We start from the raw sequence: 21,193 nt of genomic DNA, 5'->3' as shown, positions 1-21,193 counted from the left end.
TGTCGGGAGCACACATCCAGGGGTGGCAAGGCCCCTAGGGAACAGCTTGGCAATGCCTCCCTTCTTAACGTGCCCGGCCCGAAAATCTGTTTTTCGCGTCCATCTTCCTACCCTGAGATCTTCAAAAATGTGGTTAATGTTTTCCTGTGAATTTCCTGCAGGTGAAAAGCGCTAGATTTACAGTCCTGCGGAGGGAAGTCCTTGCGGTCGCCACAGCTCAGGTGCAATTTGGGCAGTAGCAAGACAAGCTTCCCCTCTCTGCCTTTGAATCCTGATTCGAAACCCGTTGAGGCCACTGACTGCAGCAGGCTTTTGGATCGGGCCCCTAATGTCCTGGAGGGACCAGCTCCTGGGAAGAAGAGACATTTAATTCTCCATAGCCTGTTATATCCTTGTTTTCTCGGGCGTCATACAGTGCCAGGCGAACAGAGGCTGTTACAATGCAGACCACACGTCTGCCGAGAAGTGCCATGAAATCCCTTCCATTGTGTGGAGTTCAGATTTGTTTCTGGCACTGATTGACAGTAGAACATTTTCTCCAAATGAACAATGGAAGACGTTGGGGCTACAGGTTACAGCAGGAGTCAGGAACCCCAGCTCTGCCACTTACTGTCTGGGTGACCCAGGGCATGTCTCCAGGCCTCAGTTCACCCCACGTATGCTGCGTAGGATGATGTCTGCCTCACTGAGATGCTGGGAGGTTTGATTCGTTTGTTTGTTTAAGTAATATTCTTAAAGCTCTTAGAGATTCTTGGATGAAAGGTGCTATCAAAGGGGGAAGTATTATTGTTATTCAGTGACAACAAAACAGTAAGCTAATACTGAGAGGCTATAAATACGTATCAATCACTAAATTGGGTGTGTGTGGGCGGGGGGGGGGGGGATTAAAACCATTGGAAAGCCAGGAAACAAGTCCAGGTAAAACTTAAAGAACTAACCATAGAGCATGGGAAAATAGGAAATTATACCATTATACTCAGAGATATAATTATAGGTGGCACTGGTAGCACCACTCACAGGTGCCGACTTTCTCATTTCCCCGGGGGTGCTCGACTCCTGCACCCCACCAGGCCCTGCCCCCACTCTTCTCCAAGATCCCCCCTCTTCCCGCCCCCCTTCCACCTCTTTCCGCCCCACCCCTCTCTTCCCACCTCGTTCCACCCGCCCCCCCGAGTGTGCCCTGCCTTTGCTCTGCCTCTTCCTGCCCTCTCTCCTCCCTCTCCCCACAGCACCTCCTGCCCGCTGCTGAACAGACAGCTGATCAGCGGTGGGTGGGAGGCACGGGGGGAGAGGGAGGAGCTAATCCGCAGGGCCCGCGAGTGGGTGCCAAGTGACCACTATTTTTTTCCAGGGCCGCCCAGAGGATTCAGGGGGCCTGGGGTCTTCAGCTGTGGGGGGCCCCCGCCGCCGAATTGCCGCCGAAGACCCGGCACTTCAGCGGCAGGTCCCGGGGCGGAAGGACCCCCCCCACAGCGGGTCTTCGGGGCACTTCGGTGACGGGTCCCGGAGTGGAAGGACCCCCCGCCGCCGAATTGCTGGTGAAGACCCGGAGCGGAAGAAGATCCAGCGGCCTGGGCCCCACGAGAGTTTTCCGCGGCACCTGGAGCAAGTGAAGGACCCCGCTCCAGGGACCCCAAAAAACTCTTGTGGGGGCCCCTGCGGGGCCCAGGGCAAATTGCCCCACTTCCCCCCCTCTGGGCAGCCCTGTTTTTTTCCTGTGGGTCCTCTAGCCCCAGAGCACGCACAGAGTCAGCACCTATGGCCCCGCCTATTATTAAGGTTACCTGACATTTTCCATTATAAGACCCGATTTTCAATTGCTGATAATTTTGCCAAACTTTAACAACTTGGCCCGAAATTTCCCATACTGGGTGTCTGCCACAGTCTGAATGTTTTGGAATGTTTCAGCCAAACTTGATCGGCGCTTGCGCGAGTCTGTCCAGCCAGGCTGAGGCTCACTCCCAGCTGCAGTGCAGACACACCCTCTGTGACTTACCTCCCTGTCTGTAAAATGGAGCCCGGGCTCTGAGACCCTCTCCCCTTGCAAGGGGCCTCAGAGCCTGGACCTCAGCCCGAGCCTGAAATCTGCACTGCAGTTTTATAGCCCTGCAGATCGAGCCCACACGACTGAGTCAGCTAACCCAGCTTAGCCACTGTGGGTCTTTTATTGCAGTGTAGATACATACCCCCACACACCTGAACAACACCTATAAGGCTGCTTCCTGGGTACTGCCTTGCCAGGGCAGGAGTAGGGGGCAGGCCGGGAGGTGGCCTGGGGGTGTGCTGTGGCTGCATGCATCACTATGCAGATTCTGGGCAATGCTTCAGTCCCAGGCGGCTGCTGTAATGTAGACAGGCCCCCAGAGGTTTCTAAGTCACACCAGAGGCCTCTCCAGCAGCCCAGGCTCAGGGAGGGCACGAAGGTGTCTCACAGCTACCTTAGTCCACATGCCCCCATGGCTGACTTCTGTGCTCCACCTCATGCTGTTACTCTATTCTTTGCATGGCTGTAGCACCTCCGGGTCCCAGTCATAAGTATTGCCAATTGTGTGAGCTCAAAAATCACAAGTCAGCCCCTCCATCATGCGATTGACCCTAAAATCACGAGATTTTTCTTAAAAAGCCAAACCATGTTTTTTAATCTGTGTTTTGCCGTGTTGACTCCCCTCTAGTCCTCTGCCAATGTCTCTGTGATAGCTTCAGGTGGCAAAGGCAGGTCTGGTCTGCATTAGAAAATTAGGTCAGTTTAAGTACGTCAGTCAGGGGTGTGAAAACTTCACCCCCCACCTGAGTGGCCTAGTTAAACCAACCCAGCTCCCCATGTAGACAGCGCTAGGTCGTCAGAAGAATTCTTCCGTCAACCTAGCTGCTGCTTCTTGGGGAGGTGCCAAAATCCTGTGGCTTGCGGTCTGTTCAGGAGAGTTGTCAATGCTGCCTTCCCCTGGCTGCTTGGAGGGGACTCTCCTTCCCTACCACAACCCCAGGCTGGGGGAGCGGCCATTCCATCCCCTCTTCTCCCACCCCATCACTGTCCTCTGCACCCCCTCAGCCTCCCTCCTGACCCCCATTCCCCTGTAGGTGCCTCAGCCTCCCTCCTACATCTTCCTGTGCCCCTCAGCCTCTCTGCTATCCTCACATCTCTCGGCCCTCAGTCTCTCACCTGCCCCCCCACATCTCCCTGCAGCCTCTAAATCTGCCTCCTGCCCCCCCCACTCTCCCATCCCCCTTTCACAGCATCTCTACTGCTGCTCACACTCCCTGTGTCCTGTCCAGGCCCTTGAACCATAGTGTGGCAGCCATCTTCTCTGGGCCTGGCTTCACTCTCACTGAAAACAGTGGGAGGTGGCAGCCAGCACTGTCAAGGAGTGTCTGCATGTGCAGATAGGCCGTGGGGAAACAGTGGCCATTTGCTGGCTTTAGTCCCCTTGACAGTAATAGGGGCCAGTGGCCATTTTGAATATGGGAATATTCATACAGCAGGGCCTTTCATCAGGTTTCATGAGATGGACAGAAACACCCATAATCGCTGGAGTTGGCGATACTGAGTCATGGACAAGGACCCATCATGAACTTCTAGAGGCAGATTTTAACAGCCCTGAGGCTTCTAGAGATTAAACCGATTGACGGCAGTGAGGAATACTAATACTTTGTTCATTTTTCGTGTGAGGGTCTCAGAGTTATTACACTAGGCCTCACTTCACCCCTAGGGAGTGAGTATTATTATTATCCTTATCAGCCCTCTTTTACAAATGGGTAAAGTGAGGCGTAGCAATAGTGAGTGACTCGTGCAAAGTCACACAGCCAGGCCCAACCAGGGGCACTAGAAGATCCCAGACAGCCCGATTCCCATGCCCCAGGACACTCAGCAGAATAAGACGGGTCGAGGAGAGTCAGGCCATACATTTGTTAGACGGGTCTCTTGGTCTTTATTGCCAAATTCAGAGGGCCAGCATTGCATCAGGAAGCTTAAGAGGACAATAAAGTCGTAGCTCCCAAAGCTATGCTAGCAACACTTCCATCTGTCACACTGGCCCATTCCAGCCAGGGTCAGGTGAACAAACAGCCCAGCATCAAGCTATGGATGGAGCGTTTAAAACTCAGGACTGAAAAGCACAATCCACGTTATTACAGGTCAGTCAGGGATTTCTGCTAAGTGTTACACCAACCAAGATGCGTCTCTTCACTTCTTCTTTTTCTGCGGCTGAGCTTTGGTTGACTTCTTTGCTCTTTCTTCAAGAAGGGGAGGTGGGGGGTGGGGGACAGGAGGGTTCAGGATCAGGGCCCTCTTCTGGAGTCTCAGGTCCAGGATCTCGAAGGTGGTCTGGATCTCAGTCTGCAGGATCTCACGGAGAGCTTGGATCTGGGTCCCGATCACTTCTTTCACTAGGGTCTCCAAAATCTGAAGAGCAAGCAGAAGAACATGAGGGCTGTGGTTAATTGCATCTCTCTTTTTACTACCTGTATTACATTACAAAGGGGCCATTCCCTTTGAACTGATCCTGGGCCAAGCTGGCAGTGAATGAAGGAAGGGGGCGGGGGAGAAAAGGTGGTGAGGTGCCTCCTGTGTATCAGCTTTACCTTTCCCCCAGCCTGGTGGAAGGTCCTTCTAGGCGGCTCGGTGAGGCTTGAGATCTGCTGCTGAAGAAGGTGCGGGCCTGGGCATGCCTGGGAGGTAGCCATTCTCCAGAGCAGCACCCTCCACTTACCACTGCAGAAATTCTCCGCATGAGTCACTGATGACTCTGAAGGCAGGTTCCCCTCTGCACTCTGAAACACCAGGGTGGGGAGGGTGAATACATGGGCATCCTGCTTCATCGAAGCCACGCTGCCAAGAAGTTTGGGGTGGGGCTCGGAGACAGCATAAAAGCACAGAGTGTTGCATTTATTGTCAATATAACAGAGGCCTCCATGCAGATGGCCCAGGCCACCACCAGATTTCCTGAGATCTACGGGCCAACTCCCCCTCACCCCAGCTGATTCCACAAAGAAGAGGAGCAAGATCCCCATTCTACTGAGAGCCAAGAAGGAAACCCGGAGGGAGTTTCCAGTCCTATATTGGGACTGACCCACATAAGGGGCCTGTGGTGCTTGAAGAACCAGTTAAACTTTCCTGGCTGCTCTTCTCTGCTGTTTGCGTGAGTTCAAAAGGTGATTTGGGAGGATTGTCTCTGCTTGACTTGAACTTGCCAACAGAGCAATTAGCCACCCGCACATTATTGTACGTTAATTCCACGAGACAGGTGGCCCAATAATAAAAGTGCCTCGTTAGAATTTAATTAAGTTTCCAAAACGATTTGCTCCTGGGCTGAGAACCTGTAGTGCAAGCTGAGGCAGGTTAACGTATTTTTTTCCCTAAGTGTTACAAACTCTTCACAGCTGGTTATGGAATGAGACTGGAAGTGGCAGCCCAATACCTACCCTAGCCATGAAAAGCCTCATTCTGCATTGTTTTGCACACCCAAGATTCCCATTGACATCAGTAGGAGTTCAGTGCTTGCGTGGGAGCTGCACGCTCTTTCACCAAAAGACTTGAATGTGATGAATACAGGGTGGATCAAGAATTAAAGTTGTGGCCAAAGCCTCAGGACTGTCACCTCTATTAAAGGGTGTGACGGAGCGATTCTGGCGGGACCCAACTGAGAGTGCCAAATCAGGACCAATTGCTTAAACTGGGCAGTCACAGCCCTAGGCTGGGGTTTTTCCACCTCTAAGGCAAACCAAACCAGCCAGACAAAAAGGACTTTGGTCTCACCCCACTGGCTAACCACAAGTCACACAAGCAATTTCCTTAGACACTCCAGTCTCCCAGCATCACCACCAGTGCACTCGTCCTGGGGATGAATGGTTATGAAAACCAACACCCCAATAAAAGAAAAAGGTTCTCTCGATCCCAAAGGACCAAGCCCCAGACCCAGGTCAATATACACATCAGATCTTACCCACAAATCACGCTGTTGCCAATCCTTTAGAATCTAAAATCTAAAGGTTTATTTACAAAGGGAAAAAGGTAGAGATGAGAAGTAGAATTGGTTAAATGGAATCAATTACATACAGTAATGGCAAAGTTCTTAGTTCAGGCTTGCAGCAGTGATGGAGTAAACTGCAGGTTCAAATTGAGTCTCTGGAATACACCCCCGCTGGGATGGGTCATTCAGTCCCTTGTGTAGAGCTTCAGTTTGTAGCAAAGTCCCTCCAGAGGTCAGAAGCAGGATTGAAGACAAGATGGAGATGATGCATCAGCCTTATATAGACTTTTCCAGGTGTAAGAATCTCTTTGTTCTCACTGTGGAAAATCACAGCAAAATGGAGTCTGCAGTCACATGGACAAGTCTTTGCATACCTTGCTGAGTCACAAGGCGTGTCTGCCTTCTCTCCATGGGTCAATTGTGTAGCTGATGGTCCTTAATGGGCCATCAAGCCAGCTAGGCAGGGCTAACACCAGCTTGTCTGGGATATTTCCCAGAAGCAGAGCATAATACAAAATACAGACAGTACAGAGCCAATACTTATAACTTCAACTACAAAATGATACACAGACATACAGACAGCATAATCATAACCAGCAACCCAGAACCTGGTCTTAGCCACCTTATATGACCCCCTTTACTTAAGATTTGGTGCCACTACAGGACCTTGGTTGCAACCCATGTTCTATATGGTCCCAATTTATATCAATAACGTCACAAAGGGTCACTGTCAAGTAGTTTAGTTCCCACCAGTTAAGTGTGGTTAAAAAAAAGGGATTGGGACATCCTAACACAGCGGCATTGTGTGAGGGCAGGAGAACAGGGCAGTTGACTCTGCTCTCTCCAGATTCACTGTCCAAGCTCAGTAAAGCGTGAACAAGCAGCATCAGTGGTGAAATGTACTTTTCTTGTAGCTTTTTCCAAATGAATTTAGTGTCGTGAGGGGTTATTGTTAATGCAGGAGAAGAGGATCTGCTTGTTTAAATACAATGAGGCAAATCTTGCAGCCTTTACTCAAGCAAAGCTCCCACAGGGTATGGATCACAGAGTTTGGTCCAAGGCTTTTCTCCCTTCCATTAACACACAGGTCACCGAGGTAGAGAGCTGAGAGCAGCCGTGCACTGTACCACTCCATGCTGAGATTACAAAGTCACTGGAAGTAAAACAAACCCAAGTTCCATCACCTCAGGTGCGGATCTCATTCACTCAGCAGTGCCCAGAAAACAAATCTGCATGAATATGAGTCAGTGCCAACAGAGCAAGTGGTATCTCGATCTTTTGCGTCAGAGCTGATCAGAGTAAGATGTGCTTTGTTACCTTTGCGTTTCTTTGCTGTCTGCTTTATTTAAAAAAAAAATACTACCATTGCCCCAACGTATAGAATGCCCTCCTGAGCTCACTGGACCACTCCCCCACACTCACTTGTTACTTCTTCAGAGCACTGCACTGGGTGCCCTGGTTTCTATTTCCTGCTCTGCCACTGTCCTGCTGGGTGACCTCACTTTCCCCATCTGTAAACTGGGGATAACGACCCTGCCCTCCTTTGTAAAGTGCTCTGACCACCACTGCGGAAAAGCGCTATACAAGAGCAAGGTGTGATTATTCCCATCCTTATTAAAGCCTCGTTTCTCCTGTCAAGGCATACATGGTGTGGTCAGCTGCGTAACTGTGTCACCACATCCATAACTTATGTCCTTCTTTGCCACGTCCCGTCATGGCGCATGTTGTACCCTCGCTGGTCTGTCACGCCCTTCCTTTGGGGCTGTGTTCTCAAACCCTCTCTCACATTAGTACCTTACTCTGTGAGCGCTCCCGCTGAAAGCTGCAAAGGAGCTCATGCAGTAATGTATCAGTCAGCAGGGGGATTCAGATCTCCGGGACAGGGACCTGCTCTTTGTGTATTTTGTATGAAATGCCTAACATGCTGTGGATGCCACAAAAAAATAAAGAGTGGGTCAATAGCATGGCTGCCCCTTTTTGACCCAAGTTGCTGGACAAAGTTTGGGGTGCTGGGGGTGTTCCAGTTGGGAGTAGAAATTGATGATCATCAGGTGTTTCTTTGAGGCAGTTTTGTTGATCTACAAAGAATGCTAAGAGTTCTGTGGCTCTGAATGCAATATGGATCAAATAAAAGGAAACAGCGTCTTTTGCTCACAGCCCCAAGCTTTTCAGCCTGCACCCCAACCCGCAAACCCAAAAGGTTTCTTCCAAAGTCAGCCAGACACTTTCAGCTGCTCCTTCAGGGTCTGTCTCTCTCTCTCTCTCTCTCTCTCTGTTCTTGCCTGCCTCAGTGTCTGTGTGATCTCTACACACACACACACACACACACACACACACACACACACACACACACACAGAGGTGACCAGATGTCCCAATTTTATAGGCACAGTCCCGATATTTGGGGCTTTGTTTTATATAGGTGCCTATTACCCCCACCTCCATCCCAATTTTTCACACTTGCTGTCTGGTTTTGGCTGTGGAGTTGAGTGATCCCACTGGATACGGCCATCAGGGCCGGCTCCAGGCACCAGCCCAGCAAGCAGGTGCTTGGGGCAGCCAACGGTGAGGGGCGGCACGTCCGGGTTTTCGGCGGCAATTCGGCGGCGGGTCCCTCACTCCCTCTCGGAGCAAAGGACCAGCTGCTGAATTGCCACTGAAGACTGAAGCGGCGGTGGTAGAGCTGCAGGTCACGATCGCGGCTTTTTTTTTTTTTTTTTTTTTTGCTGCTTGGGGCAGCAAAAACCCTGGAGCCGGCCCTGATGGCCATCCGGTCGGAAGAGTGTGAGACGGCCTATGTTTGGGGCACCTTTTCTAGCCCCGCCACCCCCATTTGGGATGAGCAGAGGGGACCCTAAAAAGGTCTGCTCAGCCACAGCTGCTGCTGCCGAAATGTATTTCTGTCTCATCCAAGCACAAGATGACTGTCACACGGCTGCCGCCTGCGTGCAGATTTGTGACTAAAGACTCCCAGAAATCACTGCGCCCGTCTTCCCCGCCGCTCGTCTGTCGCCGCTGGACTTTGTGTGGGTGTGAGCCCTTTGGCAGAGGCCTGCACATGAAATCGTTGAATGTGGGGAAATTGGTGCGCAGGTGGTGACCATACGAGACTTGACAGGAGGAAAACCCTGACCCAGTGACAAGGAAATCCAAGATCACCAGGGTCCTCCCTTCTGCTGCAGCCCTCACCTGCCTTCACAGCCACAGATGAGTCAAAGGTCCTCTGTTTGCACATGCTCCACCTTTGGGGTCTTTGTGAAGTTTGGACCGCAGTTAGTCAGGAAACTCGCCTCAGATCTGCTTGCCAAGCGGGACCCTACCAGGAGTATGAAAGCTCCGGATGATTGCTCAGGCATTCTTGTTTCTTACAAATAATAACCTTATGTTTCCATGCCTGTAAATACACTACTCTATAACCACTCAAAGGCGTAATTAACTGCCTGGAAACAGTAAACTGTGGGTGGGGGAAGGTGGAAATGGATCTCATTTACAAGTCCAGTTGATTTCAGTTAAAGGTAGTCCATAGGTGACAAAATCATTTGTCCCAAAAATTGTCTGGGGTTTGAAATTTTGTCCAGATGTGTGCCAGGGAAAGGGTGGTGGGTGGGGAGGCTGTGGATAAGGTTTCATAAGCCAATGCAAAAGGAGGTATACAGGATCCCCCAGAACAAGGATGGGAATGTCGTTTTTGACAATGTCATTTGGTGGGAATAGCGTCCCAGCTTGTCCGTAATGTTGACTTCCTATTGGTGAAAAATCCTGGCATCACGAACTTTTCTAGTGCAGCCCATGTTAACATTCATAAATCAAGTGCTGTTGTCCATGAGGACCCGCATACCAATGGAGTAGCACCCTTTGCGATTTATGTACTCATGTGCTCCTTGAGGAGGGCAAACGATGGGCATGTGCTCCATCAGTGGTCCTGGTTTGGATGCCCCATTCTCTCAAAGCCAGCAGTTACTTCAGAATATCTTTTATGCTGGCCACATTGGGGTAAACCACACCCCTGGTCACCTCAGAAACCTCCACCACGGCTTTACCAACAGTCGACTTTTCAGTACCACACTGGTTGGCTACAGGCTGGTAGCAGTCCAGGGTAGCCAGCTTCCAGATGGTTATAGCGACTGTGACGGAGCGATTCTGGCGGGACCCAACTGAGAGTGTCAAATCAGGACCAATTGCTCAAACAGGGCAGTCACAGCCCTAGGCTGGGGTTTTTCCACCTCTAAGGCAAACCAAACCAGCCAGACAAAGAGGACTTTGGTCTCACCCCACTGGCTAACCACAAGTCACACAAGCAATTTCCTTAGACACTCCAGTCTCCCAGTATCACCACCAGTGCACTCGTCCTGGGGATGAATGGTTCTGAAAACCAACACCCCAATAAAAGAAAAAGGTTCCCTCGATCCCAAAGGACCAAGCCCCAGACCCAGGTCAATATACACATCAGATCTTACCCACAAATCACGCTGTTGCCAATCCTTTAGAATCTAAAATCTAAAGGTTTATTTACAAAGGGAAAAAGGTAGAGATGAGAGGTAGAATTGGTTAAATGGAATCAATTACATACAGTAATGGCAAAGTTCTTAGTTCAGGCTTGCAGCAGTGCTGGAGTAAACTGCAGGTTCAAATTGAGTCTCTGGAATACACCCCCGCTGGGATGGGTCGTTCAGTCCCTTGTGTAAAGCTTCAGTTTGTAGCAAAGTCCCTCCAGAGGTCAGAAGCAGGATTGAAGACAAGATGGAGATGATGCATCAGCCTTATATAGACTTTTCCAGGTGTAAGAATCCCTTTGTCTTCACTGTGGAAAATTACAGCAAAATGGAGCCTGGAGTCACATGGGCCAGTCCCTGCATACTTTGCTGAGTCACAAGGCGTGTCTGCCTTCTCTCCATGGGTCAATTGCGTAGCCGATGGCCCTTAATGGGCCATCAAGCCAGCTAGGCAGGGCTAACATCAGCTTGTCTGGGATCTTTCCCAGAAGCAGAGCATAATACAAAATACAGACAGTACAGAGCCAATACTTATAACTTCAACTACCAAATGATACACAGACATACAGACAGCATAATCATAACCAGCAACCCAGAACCTGGTCTTAGACACCTTATATGACCCCCTTTACTTAGGATTTGGTGCCACCACAGGACCTTGGTTGCAACCCATGTTCTATATGGTTCCCATTTATATCAATAACGTCACACCCCCAACGCAAAATTGATGCAGGAAGGGATGACAAAACATCGCAGACTGCATCCCAAGAGCCCCCTTTCCTTGGGTCTGTCTCACTACAGCTAGTGTTGGGCTAGAGGCCGTACCAGTGTATAACCGAAATGGTTTATCAAAGTCATGTTCAATAACATGAATGGATCTCTTTACAAACTCAAGGTATAACTTGGTTAGCTTTTGCAGCATGGTTCCTGTATGTTTCATGTGATCTTGCCAAGAGCTAAAGAAAATAGCTACTTTATCCATACCAGTTCTGGCCAATGTTTTGAACCCAATTAACATTAAACCAATGTAGATATTGAGGTTGTTCATAGTACAGGAATCTTGGCATTTAGCCATGAAAGCAATATGGTAGTGTGCCTCAGTTTCCCCTTTCATACAGCACATCAGGTCTGGAATGTATTTTCCCCTGTGAAAAGTTCCAACACTGTTTACATGCGTTAACTGTGAAACATCAGTATAGCAAGGCCCTTTGACATAAAGTGTGTTTTCATGTATTCCTTTCAACATGTTTAAGGGACTTTCCAAAAGATTAGGCACATTGTACATTGTTACAGTTCTTGGCAATAGCAACACATTAGTTACAAAATTTAGCATTAGCAATAACAACAAATTGATTGCAAGTGTCCATTTACAATTATGTTTGTCATGCCCCACCCTTGGCTCAATACCATTGGAGTTTGGGAATTTTAGGGTTAACCTGTGGCTTCCCTTTGCAAAATTCAGTTCTCTCTTTCCTCCTTGTCCTGCAGGATTAAACCCTGATTTCTTTTGCTTAACAGAATTCACTGGCTGATGGGGTGGGCCCTCTGTGCTAACAGCTATTATCAAGTCTTTCTTCTCCCTGCCAGCCCAGTAATTCGCATCAACACAGACACTAGCTTTTAACTTCTTAGCTGCCATGGATTCCAAGGCTGGACTTTGTCTTACAGAGATACCACACAAATCCAAAGAGTCTGAGAGCTGGCTTGCTCTCCCCTGCCTCCTCAAGCATTCAGCCCTAAAACTGTTCTGCTCTGAAACACCAGTAACTGAATCTGTCCTCAGACCCTGAAGCACAGACTGCTCACTTACAGATTCAGCATGGAGACATTCCTGTCCCAACACCATTGTCTCCCCAACAAGCTGGCCACACACAGCCAGGTGGTTATAGGGCTGCTCAACTTCCTTAACAGCTTCTACTCCACCTGAGACCTTTTCAAAGCTGCCCACACTGGATCTCTCAAATGGAAAGTCAGTGGATCCATTCACAACCGAAAATTTCTGGCTGTTAGGAACTGAAACTTTCTTGATTAAATCACTTTTACACCCTTCAGTTGCAGTAAACTGCTTGCACAGGCTACCATGAGGATTCCTTTCCCTAGGAGCTTCTCTAAGCAGCAATTCACCCCTCACAGAAATTCTGCCCTTCCCCTCTTCACCTAGGGCTTGCTCTAAAGGAGCACTTCCCTGAGCAACCACAGACGCTTTCTGGGTCTCACTTACATTCAGAATCACCTTAGGCCCAACAGGTGGATTTCTACACAATCCCCTTTTAGGCACACCTACAGACTTTCTAGATAACAGGTCAGAAGCAGTCTCCTTCCCTTGGCCATGAACAAGTTCAGGAATCTTTTCCTTCTTGCTACAAGTTGTCAAACTGTCAGTAGGTAACACACTTAAATCACCTTCATGCTCTCCTTGTGCCCTGGCTAGGGTATCACCCTGATCAGACAGAGTTGCTGCACCCTTTTCCAACCGCACATTAGCAACTGGCAAACTACAAGCACCAGAACTGTCTGGTCTTTGGGACCTTGCTATGACACTAACTGGATGCAACCTAGTCACAGTGCCATTCTCCCCAGCAGACACAAACTCAGGACTATTCCCTTCCTGGGCTTTAGCTGTATTTACAACCAACTCCGAGACAACTGAATCACCCTCAACCATCACAGGCTGACAGGCACCTTCTGTCTGCTCCACAGACACAGAAGAGCCGGAGACACATTCTCCTTCACCAGACACACAGCTTGGGATTTCACTTCCCTTGTCCCAGCACACAGGGCTGTTCACAGACAACTGCTTGGAGACCGAGGTAGCTCCCTTCATAGGCAAGTCAATACCCCTGACAGAGACAGGCACATTCCCTTCACTGTCACATTTCTCCACACAGGAAACAGGTAAGGGATATGGACACTCATCTTCCACTATCCCTCCCTTCCCAAACTGCTGATTAGACAAAGCCATCAGCTCACAAGGCTGCCTAGGCTCCTCCAAACTTTCCCTACCAGGCACATTGCCTCTCCCAACAGATAAGCTGCTGCTCTTTTCACTACACTGAGATACTTTTAGCAAATCACAGTTACCCATTTCAGGTTTACTTCTACAAGCTGCACTAGCCAATAATCCATTACCCATTACAAATTTACCCTCTCCTTCCTCAGTTAGGGATTTAACCTGAGAAACATTTTCCTCCCCAATGAGATCTTTCTGCTCTTGATCGAACTCCAGATTTCCTTCTGAGACATCAGACAGACATTCAGAAACTTCATTCCCAGACAAGCTGCTGTTTTGCACAGACAAACCTTTGGAGCAACCCACCTCAGGCAAATCATTGCTCACAATAGACACAGGTTTAAGATTATTCCTCTCCTGTGACTGGCTACCTGGATTGAACAAAGCTTTCACATTTTCCCCAATTAAAAGATCTTTAGGCAATAACTTCCTGACGCCAGCTATCACTTCATGCTGAGCCCCATTCCACTCAAGGTGGATTCTGGCTAAAGGCACACGGACAGTAAACTCACAGAGGATTACAACATTCACACTCTGATTTGGTAAATAATCTTCCTCTTTGACCAGATCTGCTTTAACAAGAGTGATGTTAGAAGCCATAGTTTGCCCTAAACAGCTTTTACCATTGACTTTTACACTCTCATACATAGCACTGGCACCATTTATGGGGCCACCCCCTACTGAACACACAGTAACAGCATTGACATAAAAGGTGGCATTGTTGGGGTACATTTGGTTACCCCCAGACAACTGCTCAGAGTTATACAACATACCAACATTGTTACAAACTGGACTTTCAAGAGGATACAGTTTCTGCCGTTCTTCCCTTGCTTTTTTGACTTGGAGCTGGAGTCTAGCAGTTTCTTGTTGCATCTTGTGAGTCTCCTCCTCAGCAGCCAGCAGCTCTTTCTTTCTCTCAGCAGCCTTTTTCCTTCTCTTAGCAGCCTCTTTTTCTCTCTCAGCCGCCTCTTTCTCCAGCTGGGCCAAGACTTGCTTCTCTTCCATTCGAATTTTTGCCAGTTCTTGCTCATAATCAAACTGCAGGCTGTCTCTCAAGGCTTGCAGTTTCCTTGCTTTTCCTGATGCTTTCTGTCTCATGGTCACTGATCTTTAACCAACCAAACTCTCAATCCCAAAGTTAAAATTTGGATAGCGTGGGGTTCTGACCCAAAGCTTAATTGACCTGGTTCTGTGGATCCAAGCACGACTACGCCACTGTGACGGAGCGATTCTGGCGGGACCCAACTGAGAGTGTCAAATCAGGACCAATTGCTCAAACAGGGCAGTCACAGCCCTAGGCTGGGGTTTTTCCACCTCTAAGGCAAACCAAACCAGCCAGACAAAGAGGACTTTGGTCTCACCCCACTGGCTAACCACAAGTCACACAAGCAATTTCCTTAGACACTCCAGTCTCCCAGTATCACCACCAGTGCACTCGTCCTGGGGATGAATGGTTATGAAAACCAACACCCCAATAAAAGAAAAAGGTTCCCTCGATCCCGAAGGACCAAGCCCCAGACCCAGGTCAATATACACATCAGATCTTACCCACAAATCATGCTGTTGCCAATCCTTTAGAATCTAAAATCTAAAGGTTTATTTACAAAGGGAAAAAGGTAGAGATGAGAGGTAGAATTGGTTAAATGGAATCAATTACATACAGTAATGGCAAAGTTCTTAGTTCAGGCTTGCAGCAGTGCTGGAGTAAACTGCAGGTTCAAATTGAGTCTCTGGAATACACCCCCGCTGGGATGGGTCGTTCAGTCCCTTGTGTAAAGCTTCAGTTTGTAGCAAAGTCCCTCCAGAGGTCAGAAGCAGGATTGAAGACAAGATGGAGATGATGCATCAGCCTTATATAGACTTTTCCAGGTGTAAGAATCCCTTTGTCTTCACTGTGGAAAATTACAGCAAAATGGAGCCTGGAGTCACATGGGCCAGTCCCTGCATACTTTGCTGAGTCACAAGGCGTGTCTGCCTTCTCTCCATGGGTCAATTGCGTAGCCGATGGCCCTTAATGGGCCATCAAGCCAGCTAGGCAGGGCTAACATCAGCTTGTCTGGGATCTTTCCCAGAAGCAGAGCATAATACAAAATACAGACAGTACAGAGCCAATACTTATAACGTCAACTACCAAATGATACACAGACATACAGACAGCATAATCATAACCAGCAACCCAGAACCTGGTCTTAGACACCTTATATGACCCCCTTTACTTAGGATTTGGTGCCACCACAGGACCTTGGTTGCAACCCATGTTCTATATGGTTCCCATTTATATCAATAACGTCACAGCGACCCACTCATGAACTGGCAAGGCTGCCCTCATGAGGGTATCTTTATCCTGGAGGGTAGGGACAAACCACTCACAAAGCTCCAGAAAGATAGTTTTCTTCATGCAAAAGTTCTGGACCCACCACTTGTCATTCCAGGTCTGTCAGAGGATGCGGTCCCACCAGTCTGTGCTTGTGGCCCTGCTCCAGAAGTGCCAGTCTATGTAGGGAGCATGTGCGGCTCTACCAAGCGTAGTGAGCAACATCACCAGTCCGAGTCAGCCATGTCTGTGTTCTCCTTCTCGTGCTCCTGCTCCATCAGAAGGTCTGTTAGGTGCCTTCGGTAGGTCAGAAAACTCTGCCAAAATGCCCACCAGCATCTCATGGAAGCCCTGCCTGTTTCCTGAACCAGGAGTGAAAGCGCAAGCGAGATGACTTCTTCACATTGCCGGCTCTGGTTGGTGGGAGCACACAGACCAAAATGCCTGCTTGGCAGGATGTGTTGGTGGGCTGTTCAAACTTCCTGTAACGTGCAGGGTGGACTGCTAACTTTTCCTACATTGTACCAGGGTCAAAGAGCTAGAGCGACTACCTTTTGGGAGGCTGCTCGGGAGTCTGGGATACAGGGCTGCATACTGCAGTGTGGACACCAGAGCCCCGGGTTCAAGTGTGAGTTAGAAAATTCTTAACCTAGGACTGACAATCAGTGGGGACACTCAAGCCCTGATTTCGCTAACCCAGGGTCCACTGACTCAAGTCCCGCTCACCCTGGGCTTGCGTTGCAGTTTAAACATGCCCGAGGTGAAGCCTGACCTTGTTCTGGGATAGGCAGGGTTACTTTGCAGGAGCAAGCCCAGCACCTCTTGTGCAGGAGTCAACTACCCAGAGGAGCAGAGGTAACTCCACTTCCCATAATGCATTACTCAGCTCTTGCTCAATCCCAACAGCTCCTGCTACGCGTCAGGTAGCAGGGAAGAGGCCTGCAATGTGGGCAGACAGTAGGTGTATCCAGGGCCGGTGCAAGGATGTTTCGCGCCCTAGGTGAAGCTTCTACCTTGCACCCTCCCCCGTCCCCGAGCCCCCGCCTTGAGGCGCCCACCCCCAGTGGCAGCTCTGCCCTCTCCGCCCTGAGGCGCCCCCCCACCCGTGGCAGCTCCCCACCCTCCGCCCTGAGGCACCCCCGCCCCCGTCCCAACTCACCCCTGCTCCGCCTCCACCCCGAGCACGCCATCGCTGCTTCACTTCTCCTGCTTCCCAGGCTTGTGGCACCTAAGCTGATTGGCGCCACAAGCCTGGGAGGCGGGAGAAGTGAAGCGGCCACGGCGTGCTCGGGGAGGAGGCGGGGCAGGGGAGAGCTGGGGCGGGGAATTCCCCTGCGTGCTGCCCCCCCTTACTTGCTGCAGGAGGCCCTCCCCGTGCCCCCCTGCCCCAGCTCCCTCCGCCTAAATGCCGGCGGAGACCATGGCGGCCAAAGATCCGGCTGCCGCATTCGCTGCCGAAGAAAATGCCGCCCCCCAAATCCTAGTGCCCTAGGCGACCCCCTAGGTTGTCTAAATGGTTGCACCGGCCCTGGGTGTATCAAGGCCCAACTGGAATACGCTACATGCCCATAGTCCCAAACCATTCGCTCTGTAACCGTTTGGGATTCCAGCTCTTACCTCACCTCCAGGCCAGGGGAACTGTTACTATTCTTTGTTAAGATCCAGTAACAGGCTTGTGATAGGAACAGAGAGAGGTTGACAGGAACACGAGGAGAGACTGCCGAGGGGCATCGTGCAATGAAGCATGGAGGGGGTAACATCTAGGCAGGGTTTTATAAGGTTGCCCGTCAATGTGGCATCTGGATGCCTTCCACTAATCATCCTTTATAACGGATCCATTGAATCCACATGCCAAATCTGAACTCCCCCAAATTAGAGGTCTGGATTGTAAAACCCCCATGCTCAGGAGAGTCTGGAGATGGGGTTTTGGTTTGTGCCCATCTCTGTCACTTGCAAAATGCTAGTGTAGCAGGGTGGACCCCTGCTCCTGCCCTGAAGGGCTTAGAACAGCCCAGGAGAGGGCTGTGGCTGGGGCAAGAAGCCTGGGCTGATTGGGGAAAGCAGGCTCAGCTGTGGCCAGGCCCCCATCAGGCCCAGCTGGCCCCTATAAGAGGCTGGGAGCCAGAAGCCCAAAAGAGTCTCCCTCTGCCTGTAGAGGGAGATGGGCCTGGCTGCAGGGAGCTAGAGACAGGGTACCTGAGTGGAGCAGGGCTGGGGAAAGGCAGAGGAGCTGGGGAGCTCCAGCCTGGAAAGCCCCAGGCTGCAGCCTAGCTTTGGGCCAACGGGTACTGGGGGTTGCAGAGGGCAGCCCAGGGGTAGGCCAAGGCAGCAGGTCCAAACCCAACCTTGCCAGTGATGATACTGCAGCCTGCCCCAGGGCGTGGGGCTAGACAATGACTGGCAATAGCCATACACTGAGGCAAGGTGGGGATAGAGGGTGAGGGTTCCCCTAAGACTTAGGGGTTACTGCCAGGGGCAGCACCCCAGGTAAAAGGGCACCGGGTCCAGGGAGGGAAATGGGGGCCAGAGGACACGTGGATCACTGGCCTGCAGAGGGCGCTCTGGAGCTGGAACCAAGCTAATTCCCGAAGTCACCAGCAGGAGGCGCCGCAGGGGTGAGTCCGCTCATCTACAACTAGAAATAAAACGTCCCAACTCATGTCAAAATACCCAAGGATCATCATAAATAGGAAGAACCTCCATGCATGTGCCACGGATTCCTGGCCACCCCAGGCATGTCTCTGGGGAACATTGTCCCAGGGGCTGGTGACAATTGAGGCCACAGAAGGTGAAGTGACATGCCCAAGGTCACAAAGTGAACCAGTGGCAGAGCCAGAAGCCGAATCCAGGTCTCCTGACTTGTAGTATCCTCGCCTGTGGAGCGCACTGCATCCTTTTCAGTATGAAGTGCCCGTTTCTCTACAACTACTACAGCATTACCTGTCTGTCTAGGATCTCTGCTCGCGATTTCAGATCATCATACGCTCTTTGCAACATATGCTCCCTCTCCAGGTGTAGTGTCTCTCGGAGGATCAGCATGTTGGTACGTTTTTGGACCTCAGCGGCCGAGAGGGCAGCCAGCTGCTGCTGATAGTGCCAGACTTCAGCGTCGACGCCTGCCATCAGCGGCAGAGGCTGGGGCGGCACACAGATTTCTAGGTGGGCAGACGTCTGGTCAACGTCTCTCTCCCGACACAGCACAAACTGGTAGAGCTGGTAGTGCCTGATGAGCGTGTGATAGAAGTATTCACACAAGACACACGGTTTGAATGGACTCAGCTTTGGCTCACACGCCATGAGTTTATCCTTTAGGACACAGATGGCCTGAGAAACGGGCAAACCTGGAAAGAAACGAAAACAAAATGTTTCCTAAGTAACCCCTACAAGGTTCTGGTAGCAATCCGAATGCCATTTTGCTGTTTAAAGGATGAGGTGATTAGCGCAACCAATATTTGTTTTTTGGGGGATGGGTAATAAATTGATATTATCCCACACTGACCACCTTTAATCTTGTCACGGGGGAAAGATGGGAAGCCGCTGTTTCTTCCGGGCTGTTGTTTACAAAGCCGTGTTAGACCCACGTGGCTGCATTTTACAGGACACAACAGCTCGGGTTGAAGGATGATACTGAGTTATACAAGAAGGGCTGCAGCTCAGCCCGGAAGCTTACAACAAATGAAATGGTTTAACAAATGTGTTTGGCAGACAATGATCCTATCGGGATAACCCCACGCCAGTATTTTACCCTGTGATGGTGTTGATATGCCCTTGAATCAGCTGCATAAGGGAAGGGGAATTTTTGTGACAGACGCGTATAACAGATCAAGGGCTGGTTCTGCACCTACTGATTCTGCAGTGCACTCACACCTCTTGTTGAATTGCCTTTGAGGTCACATCGAGTGCTGCTGCTGTTGTTATTTATTACATGTGTTACCACAGCGCCTAGGAGCCCAGCCAGGGACCAGGGCTCTATTGTGCCAGGCGCTGTACAAACGCAGAACAAAAAGACAATCCCTGCCCCAGAGAGTTTACGATCAAAGTATAAGACAAGAGACAACGGATGGAAACAGAGAGAGCCAGGAGGGAGAAAAAGGAAATGATGAGGCAATATTGGTCAGCATCATACACAGTGGTCTCTGCACATCAGTGGCCTAGCGGTATAGACCCAATGTTCATGCCACACTGCTAACATTATATCAGAGGACTACAGGCTTATCTGGAGGGATCTATTTCTGTGTTTACTTCTTACAATGCTTTGGAAGTGACAATCTCTTTGAAGTATCAGAGGGGTAGCCGTGTTAGTCTGGATCTGTAAACACAGCAAAGAGTCCTGTGGCAACTTATAGACTAACAGACAAATCTCTTTGAAGACTTTTTAGTTCCTTTTAGACCATTTAGAACCCGAGCCTGTCAAAGGCAAAACTCCGATCGTCCGCCACGGGAGTAGGACTGGGCCAGAGGGTCTACTTGCTTTCCTGCAAGTGGTAGGGTTGCCACCTATCCAGATTTTACCCAGACAGTCCGGTTTTTGGCTTCTGTGTCCGGGTGCCATTTACGGTTGACAGGTGCCCGGCAGCTGTTTGGCGGTGTGCTGGGAGGGAGGGGGAGGAGCAGAAACGTGGTGCGCTCAGGGGAGGAGGCGGGGCCGGGGCGGGGACTTTGGGGAAAGGGTTGGAATAAGGGTGAGGCAGGGGTGGGGTGGCATGAAAGGGGTGGAGTGGAGTGGGGGGTGGGGACGGGGGCAGAGGGAGAGGGTGAGCGCCCAGGGGAAAGCGGGGAAGTCGGTGCCTATGGCATGAGCCTCTACCACATGAGCTAAAAGCCAACTGCCTGTTAGCTAAGGCTGTAGAGCAGACTCAATTTATCTCTCTCTCTAAGTGGTCTCGGCACCACTGGATGGGACAGAGCCCCACACCCAGGAGGTGTGTGGATTACACTTCCTCAAAGTCAACAGTGACAAGTCTGAGAGTGAATGACACCAGGGATATCGTGGGGTAAAAGTAGGTGGAGCCCAGGGAAGTAAAGTCATTGGGGTGAAGAGATCTGGCTCATGAGAGTCCCAGCCTCGCCAGCTGACTCAGGCAATGGACGGCAAGACTGGAGCCAAATGCTTCAGGAAACTGACGTGAGTCTATGCTGAACTGGCTGATAGGGAGATCAAATACACCATTGTCCCAGCCCTTAGAATGAGGAGTGACTGCCTGTTACTCTGAACTGCAGTGGTGATGATACCAGTGGGGGCTTTGACTGCCCAGATGCCTCATGCTAATGCAGATTTTGCACCCATGAATGGGGCCACGTGCAAAATTGGCCCTCTTGATAAAAAGGCCCTAATGGGAGTGTGTAGACCTAGATCATTTGTTATAGTGTTTATATATGTCAAGGGAGAAGCCAAGTAAGAAGAACACATCA

General features: G+C 50.3%; 1 protein-coding gene across 2 annotated transcripts in view; it reads right to left on the bottom strand.

The window, feature by feature from the left end:
- Nucleotides 1–3,915: 3,915 nt before the first annotated feature.
- C3H8orf74 (chromosome 3 C8orf74 homolog) overlaps nt 3,916–21,193 on the bottom strand; it is a 32,108-nt gene continuing 14,830 nt past the window's right edge. For both annotated transcript variants that reach the window (XM_045008811.1, XM_045008810.1), the window contains exons 3-4: nt 18,722–19,122; nt 3,916–4,399 (exon numbers count right to left, since the gene is read on the bottom strand). In XM_045008811.1, coding sequence (XP_044864746.1) covers nt 4,181–4,399; nt 18,722–19,122 — 620 coding nt within the window. In that variant the 3' untranslated portion in view covers nt 3,916–4,180. The remainder of the gene's footprint in view (nt 4,400–18,721; nt 19,123–21,193) is intronic.

Source organism: Mauremys mutica, chromosome 3 (assembly GCF_020497125.1).
Source record: "Mauremys mutica isolate MM-2020 ecotype Southern chromosome 3, ASM2049712v1, whole genome shotgun sequence".
Taxonomy (NCBI): domain Eukaryota; kingdom Metazoa; phylum Chordata; order Testudines; family Geoemydidae; genus Mauremys; species Mauremys mutica.
The sequence above is the reverse complement of the archived record's forward strand: the minus strand, read 5'-3'. Positions and strand labels throughout refer to the sequence as shown.